Source organism: Agrilus planipennis, unplaced genomic scaffold, assembly GCF_000699045.2.
Source record: "Agrilus planipennis isolate EAB-ADULT unplaced genomic scaffold, Apla_2.0 scaffold901, whole genome shotgun sequence".
In the NCBI taxonomy this organism is placed as follows: Eukaryota; Metazoa; Arthropoda; class Insecta; order Coleoptera; family Buprestidae; genus Agrilus; species Agrilus planipennis.
Genome location: NW_020439551.1, coordinates 1 through 10,121, shown reverse-complemented (window position 1 = coordinate 10,121; position 10,121 = coordinate 1). Strand labels below are relative to the sequence as shown.

Below are 10,121 nucleotides of genomic sequence, written 5' to 3'. Positions count from 1 at the left end.
TAAAGTGACCACCAGCATACAAGTGAGTTCATTTTTTACTTATGCAAAACTTATTTCTGATAAGTCTACAATTTATCTTTTATCATTGTTGTAGATGTGATGGTATACGAGGACATCCCACTGAACAGGCTTTAAGAGTGTCACACGAAGTATCAATTAAACAATAAAATAAATAAAAAACACCACTCACTATTTAAGAATTAAAAAAAAAAAAAACAATCGCTTACCACCTCGGTAACACACGCCACAAAGTAAACAAAAAACGTGGAAGAATGTAATATTTATATTATATATATATATATTGTACACCCAGCTATATATCTTTAATATATTACATATTTTGTAAATTTTTACTACAAATATACCTGACTGACAAGACAGTTCGACTTTAATTTTAATATATCTTGTACATTTGAAATCTTCATACAATCAGCAAAAGAACAATGCTTTATGTAGATAAAATGACCTCTCGCAAATGTTATTTAATGAAAAAAACAAACATAAATTGATACACAGTTTTTTGCGTGATGATTTTTACAAATTTTTATTGCTTTCGCAAATACCCTTTGCAGTAACAAGACTATAAGAAAAAACTGGCGAATCTTAAAAATTATAGATCAATAGCAGTTATAGGTAGGGATTAAAATAACCAATTTAACATCTTAAATGATAATTTTTGTGTTAATTTAAACTGTAATGAAACAACATCACACATATAATATATCAAGTAAAAATCAAAAACAACTGAAATTAAACGATACCAACTGGTGAATGTATCTTACCGTTCTGAATGGGTCCAACTAGTGAACAAGCTTTCGCGTCAGTGACGTAAACAAGTCTGTAGCTTTCATTGATTAATTCTAGCTACTTTTTTAAACACAGTTACACAGTAATTCAATATTTGTTAGATATTACAGTACACGTTTTCAAAAAGTATAAAACTAAAATTATTTGTTTAATAGAATTAACTACAGTAAAAGTTCTGTATAACTCCTGCACTGTTTTTGTCAGTTGTTGATACATTTACCGTCTCTCTCTTTCATATTGTGACAACTGTATCGGTGGTACAACTGGGTGCAACGCGTTAAACAAAGAATGACAAATGTTTATAATCATTATAAATAAACATAAATTTGTTAAAAATAGTTTTGTGCAAATCTTGTGCGAATTTATTTAAAAACGAACAAATTGTGTGTTGTAAAATAAGAACAAAATAAGATGGCTGAGTATATTACTCCAAAAATACTCTTATTTAATGAACGTTTCACATCAGTCGACTAATAAGAGCTTCAAACGTGTAGTAAATAACATAAATAACTTAATAGTAATGGATCATACTCATATTTATTTGTTTCCCATTGTTATTTACTTAATAGGGGGGCAAAAGCATATAGATACAGAAGCATTTGTAACAAGGGAAGAACCCACCTCTTTAGATATCTGTAACAATTAGTCATTTTTTAAGTTTTAATTATAAATTAAACTGATACTGTTTTTTCAGTACCAACTAATCCACGAAATGTGGCAGCTTATAATGTAACTTCCAACAGTATTGTTATTGGATGGACTGAACCAGAAAAACCCAATGGAATTATTGAGGGTTATAGAATTTACTACCGAGATGGTAATTTTACTGATGTACAAACTTACAAGACTTATGAAAATAGTACATTAAAGTATAATTTAACCAACTTATGTAAGTATTAATTTTTTGTATGTTATAACAACTAAAATTTAGCATCTTTTAAGGGCCAGACACCAATTATGAAATTTGGGTTAAAGCTTTTACTGGGAGACATGAAGGTAACTCCTCTGCATCTATTTTTAAAAAAACAGACATTGCAGGACCAAGTTCTCCAAGCATACTAAATCTTACTTGTCAATCACCTGAATCTATATTTATACAGTGGGGAAGACCAGCAGAATTTTATAAAAATATTGATTATTATTTTATTTATCTGTCTGGAAAAATAACATTTGACAACTTTACAATATCTGCTACTAAAGATTATTCTGATGTTTCTGTAAGTTACAATTATTTTAGATATATATTACAATTGATATGTAATTTTCATTATTCTTCAGTACATGATAAAAAATTTAACCACTGACAAAACTTACAAAGTGCAAGTGGGTGCTGCCACATACAGTGACTATACAAAGCGAATTTTATATGGGACTCTTTCTGAAGCAAGATATATTCAGCTGAAACAAGACTGTGATAAAATACAACAATATTTACAAAGCTCAGTTAGCAGTTTAAGTGTTGGAATAATTGCTGGTGTTATTTGTGTTACAATGGCTTTGCTTTTTGCAATTACAGCATTTATTTTATGGAGGTGCATATTCTACTTTGTGTGTTAATTTTTGTTATTTTATTTATAATCACGTGACTTATTGCAGGCGATACTTTTATGTATCTTACTGTTATTTGGAAGACCATCCATGCTCAGTCCCTACAGCTTCGTTGGATTGGAATGTATCTCCTGATTCAGGAGAGCACAGAGGCCCTGTGCCTGTTTCTGAATTTAACAAACATGTTGCAGAATTGCATGCTGATGGGGACTGTGGTTTTAGCAGAGAATATGAGGCTATTCAAGCAGACAGTACAGCAGATCAGTACCCTTCAGAGCACTCACAACATCCAGATAATCGAGCTAAAAACCGATATCTTAACATCATTGCATGTGTGTGAAACTACTTGATATTTTACAGATTATGAAAACTAATTCTTTTTCATTTATACTGTAGATGATCACAGTCGTGTACAATTGTTACAAATGCCAGGGCACAAAAAGAATATTGATTATATAAATGCTAATTATATTGATGGTTTTCAGTGGTCTAAAGCTTATATAGGTACTCAGGGCCCTTTACCTTCTACTTTTGACTGTTTTTGGAGAATGATATGGGAACAGCGTGTGGCAATCATAGTAATGATTACAAACTTAGTTGAACGTGGCAGGGTAAGTTTTGTTAACATATTACTATTTACATTCTTTTCGATGTATTACAGTAATAAAAAACTAAATTTTAAATATGTACTTTTTCCATAATTATATATTAAGCTTGTTACAACTCTCTTTTTATTATTGTTAGGACACTGGAAATCACCTTAGAGAGCATGTGGTAAATTTTTCGTTTGAAAAAGTGTTTATATAGCTTATTTAATTTAACTTCTACCTAATCATTTCGTAATTTAATTTCTAATAACTGCCTGTGTTTATTTTCTAAAAATGCTATTAATAGTTTTAAAAATTAAAACTCCCAACTTGCTCTATTAATTTTCTTTTAATTAATATTACATATTCTTTATAGAAAAAGTGTGATATGTACTGGCCAAAAGAAGGAACAGACACATATGGGGTTATACAAGTTAAACTGGTAAAAGAAGATGTTATGGCAACATATACTGTTAGAACTTTACAAATTAAGCATTTAAAAGTAAACAAACAAAATGTTTGAACTTTGAAAAAATTATTCATTACCATCTTTGTAGGTTAAGAAAAGAAAATTATTTTCTGCAGAAAAAACGGTTTATCAGTACCATTATACAAACTGGCCTGATCATGGAACCCCCGATCATCCTTTACCCGTTTTACATTTTGTTAAAAAATCCGCTTCTGCAAATTTACCAAATGCAGGACCGGTTGTTGTTCATTGCAGGTAAATGACTCTTTAATTGCTTTGTTTTTCAATATTGTTTTACTTTATTAATGCAATTTAATTTGATTTAATTAGTGCCGGTGTTGGCAGAACAGGGGCGTATATTGTATTGGATGCGATGCTTCGACAAATTCGTCAAAGAAGAGAAGTTAACATATTTGGTTTCCTTAAGCATATTAGGTCTCAAAGAAACTTTCTTGTCCAGACAGAAGAACAATACATTTTTATTCATGATGCCCTTTTAGAAGCGATACAATCAGGCGAAACAAACATACCAAAAGAGGAAATTGCAAGGTATGTTAACGCAATTCAGAATGAGAAGGAAGAAAATACAGAGTCAAAGCAAAAATACTGGAAACCTTTGGATTACCAATTTAAGGTATGAGTTTGTGCCCTATTCTAGGTATATTGCAAAATACTGAACAAGAAAGCATTTTGAATTTATAGATCAACTTAAATTTTTAAACGAAATTGATTTGCAATATTTCTTTGATTCTTCTTCCATTTATAAGTAGATATCCTTTAAAAACTACCGTATTATAAATTATTTATATAGTTGTTTAATTTTACCTTGATTTATCTTATCACCATATGAAAATCACTGCTGCAAATAAAAATAATAACTCTAAAACCGATCTGTCACCCTACTCTTTGTGGAGTGGCCTTTTTCTGACATATTAAACCATAAAAACTAAATCTGTTCCAGTTACCGATATTATAATCGAATTATTAGTGATATAAAATAAACAGGCTGAAATAACCACATCATCTTTACCAAGTATTGTTTTTGTTCTTTTGCGATATGGGGAGCCAGTCAAAGTCGTTCTAAATGAATACTCTCAGAAAAAGACTACACCAGCATCTAATTTTTCTGAATTACATACATGATATGATAATTATATTTGTTTTACAGTTAGTAACAAGTTTCCAATGTAAAGACTTTAATCTTGTATCAGCAAATAAATCGGTGAATGCAAATAAAAATCGGTGTCAAAGTATTGTGCCTGTTGAAAGTTCTCGAGTCCATCTTACCCCAAAACCTGGTGAAGAGGGGTCTGATTATATAAATGCGTCATGGATTCAAGGATTTCACAGTCTTAAAGAATTCATAATCACACAACATCCTCTCAAAGAAACTATTAGAGACTTCTGGCAAATGGTTTGGGACCATAACGCACAAATTCTTGTTCTTTTAAGTATAATTGATGAGGTAATTTAATTTATTTAATTTTGACAAGATTACTTTACAATTTTTTTCCAAGGAATATGAAGTATTTTGGCCTGTTGAGAATGGTAGCATAGAGGGAGAAAATTTCAAAGTGAATTTGCTCAGTCAGGAGGCTCAGTCAGACTACATAATTTTAGAGTTTTCATTACAATCCTTACAGGACGATTATGAACTTCATGTGCGCATGATACATTCCTTAAATTGGCCACATGCATGTGCAAATCCTGCAGAAATGTATACACTTCCAACATTAGTTCAAGAATTACCATCAAACTATCAAAATGGCCCTATTGTTGTTATTGATAGGTGCGTCAGGTCTGGATTTTTTTCCTTATTCACTTTTTTTGTTAAATTTGCAGATTTGGTGGAACAGAGGCTGCCACATTTTGCTCATTAACTACTCTAAAGAAACAATTGGCTTATGAAAACCATGCAGATGTTTATATGTATGCTAAATTGTATCACAATTGGCGGCCAGGGATATGGAATAGTGTTGATGATTATTTAAGATTACATTTGGCGGTTCAGGCTCTATGTGCTATGGTTGAAAATATCCCAGAATCATACGCTTTTACAAACGGTACTGTAAATGGTTCGATATCGTCTTCGGACTGTGTACGAGTACCACCTGAAGGTATGGAAGCAGGTGTATCACATCAAGCTGTAGCTTGATAATCACTGCACAACTGTGGAACGTCTTTAAAAAGTTGTCTTTGACGATGATTATCAGTGTTTGTCCATGTACGTACGCTAACGCTTCATAATTTGTTGCAGTTTATAAATTCTTTTTATAAACAATTCTTTCCAATTCAATTACTTTCTTGGTAATATGGTAAAAGGTTGTGGTTTATGTTTTTATTTTATTCTTGTCTATTTAACAATTTATGTTGGGCTTTATGTTATTGGATTTTTTTAACACTGCACTCTTATTTCATTCAAATCATTTAGATACTCTTAGAGTACCATTTTATTTATTTTTTAATATTTTTTTATCTATTTTTGCAGAAGCTCTATTGCTTTCAAATGACCAGTGACAGGTGTCCCGCGAATCAAGTAAAAAAAACGAAGTATGAATTGTAAAGTCCGATCTTTTCCGTGTTATGTATGAAACTGTCCCGTATATCATTATAGAAGGTAGGTAGTGTGAAATTTTTTCTTATTATATTTGAAAAGAATATAGCAAAAAGAAAAAATAGAGAGCATTAAAAAGAAGGGGATTTTCGATGTTAATGTTTTATAGTAATTGCCATTAGAGAAAAATTATATTAATAAATTTAACGCTACTGATTTAATGCCAAAGAATGTGGTTATTGTGGTTAAACAAATTTTAAATTGACCAAGTCAATGAAAGAACTGTTGTAAACTTCTTGTAATAAGTCGCTTTATCGCTTATTAATTACTACTCTACAAAATTACGTTGTAGTCAAGATTTGCAGCTTTTATTGTTAAAAATAGTAGTTTTTTACTTTTTTTGTAGTAATAAATGAATAAAACGAGAGTCGTACTTTAAACTTCATATTGAAGTAACAAACTTGAATTAAATAAGTGAGCATGCCAAATGAAATAAAGCTTTAGTATAGTTCGATTGCGGCAACTGTTATTTATTTGAAAAGAACACAATTTAACTATCTCGTTCGTTTAAAGTTTAATTGGCACTTCAATGAGTTTAAGAAAAATTGTTAAGGTTAACGTTCTCCTTCAGTAATAGTACGTAATGATGCTAAATTCAGTAAAAAAATTGTATAAATATATAAAATTTAGAAAACACTAAGAGAATATTTTAAATTGTATCAATTTGAAGTTTAAATACGAAATGTGGATATGAAACTTTAATAATAAAAAAGCAACATTGTACCATCCCATAATTAGTATAAAAACGAACTTGAAAGTTTTGTAGAGAAGCAGTAGCAGTAGCCTTACATACATAGAAAATAACTAACAATTCTAATCATAAAACAAATCAATTTAAATGTTGGTATAGCATAATTGTGATAGCAAAGAAAAGTAGAGCATTTATATAATGGTCTTTTTAAAAACAAATTCTTAACGTATACCTGTACCAATTTTAAATTAAATTTCAATTACATAAGATTGTAAAGGACATGACAACATTTCAAGACAAGCAACGTACATGTTTTCTTTTTCCAAGACTGGTTTAGATTCGCACATAGATTTATTGTTCACTATAAATTAGATATATGAAACATCACATTTTTAAATCAAGTTTTTATAACAATAAAGCAGTCTTTAATTTCGCCTGGCCTCTATCCGTCCTTCATAAAAACAATTTTCCTTTTTTATAACGAAACCGCATAAATATTTTTACTTCTACAATAAGAAAAAAAAAACAGGCACAACGTATTAAATTAAATATTAGATGCTATATTCTAAACTTTAAGTCATCGAAAATTAATCACATAGAGATACATTTCAAGATAATCAAAAGGACTTCCGTAAAGCACTAAAAACCTATAATTTCACGTAAAATTTAGGAATTTATATCGCATTTTAACATCCAAAGGGGTCATCCTCAGTTAGGGACTTATTAAACCATGTATTAAAAAAGGGTCTGTACTAAGGATGAAGTTTGATGGTGATCATATTAGTGAATGTAATTAGGACAGCAAAGAGTGAATGCCAAAGACAAAACAAGTGTGACCCACCTCTAGTACAGATCATTCTTTAATAGTTTAAAATGGTGTTTTTATTCATGGATGACACATTGGGTTGAAACACGCTTTAGATTTCTAAACGTTTTATGTGGAGATTCGAGTTTTTAGTGTTTTAGTTTTATATGTATTTCGATAAACTTGCGGTATGATGTGTGAAAAAGGATTATTTTGCCAGAGGTTAAAAACTGAAAAGAAAGACGACTAAGACAAAAGGGGTTTTAAATTTTTCAAACATTTAAAAGTTGATCTCATAATATACATAAGGTACGCTTTAAAATATGAATATTATTTTCCAAAACCAGATTTCCCAATCAATTTGAGTAGTGCAAGTTTTGAAAAATAGTGTGGCGGGGTATCCCAGAGCAAAATCGCCTATTTTACTCTGGCATGACTCCATTTTTACTAATCATATCACAAATAATGCCATGAATGTTAAATAATTATTTTGCATAACAGAAGTTGAGCATAGATGTTATCCCACAAGCAAAAACTCTGTATTGTCATTAAATATATCGTTTAATTATTTTTTTTTACAATTTTTCATTGAATAATGCAATTATAAAAGTGTATATTTAAGTAAGCATGTATCTATATGAACATAGATCTTTAAGTGCGTCAGTGTTTACAGAAAGGACCAATTAAATTATTCTTAAAAAAAGAAGTTATTTTCTTTTGCCCTTCTCAAATTTTAAACTTAGGATACTTTTCAAGCACTCGTTTCTTTTTAGGATTTTTTCAAACTGCTTGATACCTACTCATTCTAATAAATAAGGAGAGAAAGATTTAAAAATGAACTATATTGTTTGTATATGAGGTAATTTATAGTGGGTAAAAAAATAATGAATTTTCACATTAAAATTTTATATTATTTGTTCTTGTTTACGTTAATAGTTTTGATTTACCCCNGATAATATAAACGTTGTTTTCTGCTATTTATTTAACTTTGGTTCATTGTTTATTCATATATTATGATTTTCTTATGAAAAATGAGACACAAATAAAATTAATGGAATGAAATTTAAAAAAATGCTTTTTTATTAAGGCGCACTAAAAAGTAGAAAATAAAATTACGTGAAAATATTTTTTTTTTAAAAAGGGATCCTTGAAGCAGAAAATAAAGAATTATTAAATTTCCAAAGAGAGTATAAAGAATTAAGTTTCAGAAATTTCGGTAACTAGAGCAAATATGTAAATATTTCCCTCCATTAAGAAATCAAAATTTTTTATAAAGTTATAAAGATAAATACTTTGCAAATATTAATCGTTTGTTAGGGTCAATGTTTACGGCTTAATGAATTTCAGAAGGCTAAGGGCTAATCTTGTCTATGGGCCAATCATAGAGGCTTAGGAGACAATCACCTTATAATTTTAAATAAATAGCAGTTGTTTACTAAATTAAATGCAGCAATAAATGCGAGCAAAATACTAGTGCAATCGTACCCATATCTACAGTGCTGTGCATATAACCGAAACTGTGTAATAAAGAAATTTTAAGACGTCCTAATACAGGTTATGTTATTGTATAAAAATGAGTTTCTCAAGGAGCACTTCCCCTTTACCCTTACCAGCCAATTTTCAAAGGGACTGTTTCTCAGCAGCAACGAAGCGATGGAAGTATTTACGTCGAGTGTTTAAATTTGATCAAATGGACTTTGAATTTGCTTTATGGCAAATGATTTATTTATTTGTTGCCCCACAAAAAGTGTACCGTAACTTTCAGTACAGAAAACGTATGAAAACCGTTTGTGCCCTTATTACAAATTCATTAAATTGCTCTTATTTTAGAAACAAAATCACAGTTTGCAAGAGATGATCCAGCCTTTTTAGTATTATTTTCTCTGTGTTTGTTCGGTATGTATCATTCTTAGTTTATTCACAAGTATGTTATAAGGACAATTTTGCAGTTACATCTGTAGTTTTTGCCATTGTTTCAAGATTGACGTTTTTGCAATTTGTAAACTTTCTTTTGTATGCAATATTTGTGGATTGCATATTAGCAGGATTAATAATAGCCACTATTTTTTGGTATGAGTATGGTACCTTTATTTTTTGTCTGTTAATTTGACTGTTTTAATTGTAGGTATATTTTAAACAAGTATTTTCGTGTAAATGAAGATCAAGATGTAGAATGGGGATTTGCTTTTGATGTACACTTAAATGCCTTTTTACCCCCATTAATAATTCTCAACTTTTGCCAGTTATTTTTTTATAATGGTGGAGTTTAATTATATAAAAAATAAAACATTTTTCAAACTAATAACTATTTTTAGGTCTTATAAGCCATGAATGGTTCATTTCAAGGTTTATTGGAAACACTTTCTGGCTAATTGGAGTCTGTTATTACATTTATATAACATTTTTAGGATATGGATCATTACAAATACTACAACGTACCAACTTGTTACTGGTTCCACTTCCGTTAATGCTGTTATTTTATATTTTAACTCTTATTGGAGGTATTAATATTACTCACTTTTTGATGCAGTTTTACAGAGATAGAGTACTAATAGCTTCATGAACATCTATAATTATTACAACTGGATTTTTGTTGAACT

At 29.8% G+C, this 10,121-nt stretch overlaps 2 protein-coding genes across 2 annotated transcripts; both read left to right on the top strand.

Annotated features, from left to right (window-relative positions):
* The first annotated feature begins 517 nt into the window (after positions 1-517).
* Positions 518-8,097, top strand: LOC108743744 (tyrosine-protein phosphatase 99A). Its single transcript, XM_018479335.1, has 13 exons — positions 518-1,442; positions 1,502-1,696; positions 1,750-2,024; positions 2,086-2,339; positions 2,404-2,687; positions 2,752-2,966; positions 3,319-3,444; positions 3,500-3,666; positions 3,742-4,045; positions 4,580-4,876; positions 4,929-5,200; positions 5,254-5,635; positions 5,900-8,097. The coding sequence occupies exons 1-12, from the start codon at positions 1,256-1,258 to the stop codon at positions 5,564-5,566; spliced, it is 2,889 nt and encodes a 962-aa protein (XP_018334837.1). The 5' UTR covers positions 518-1,255; the 3' UTR covers positions 5,567-5,635; positions 5,900-8,097.
* A 663-nt stretch (positions 8,098-8,760) lies between these two features.
* Positions 8,761-10,115, top strand: LOC108743743 (protein unc-50 homolog). The gene is made up of 5 exons (XM_018479334.2): positions 8,761-9,296; positions 9,352-9,417; positions 9,471-9,591; positions 9,647-9,780; positions 9,837-10,115. Exons 1-5 carry the CDS (start codon positions 9,095-9,097, stop codon positions 10,082-10,084), a joined length of 771 nt encoding a protein of 256 aa, XP_018334836.1. The 5' UTR covers positions 8,761-9,094; the 3' UTR covers positions 10,085-10,115.
* The last annotated feature ends 6 nt before the right edge of the window (positions 10,116-10,121 follow it).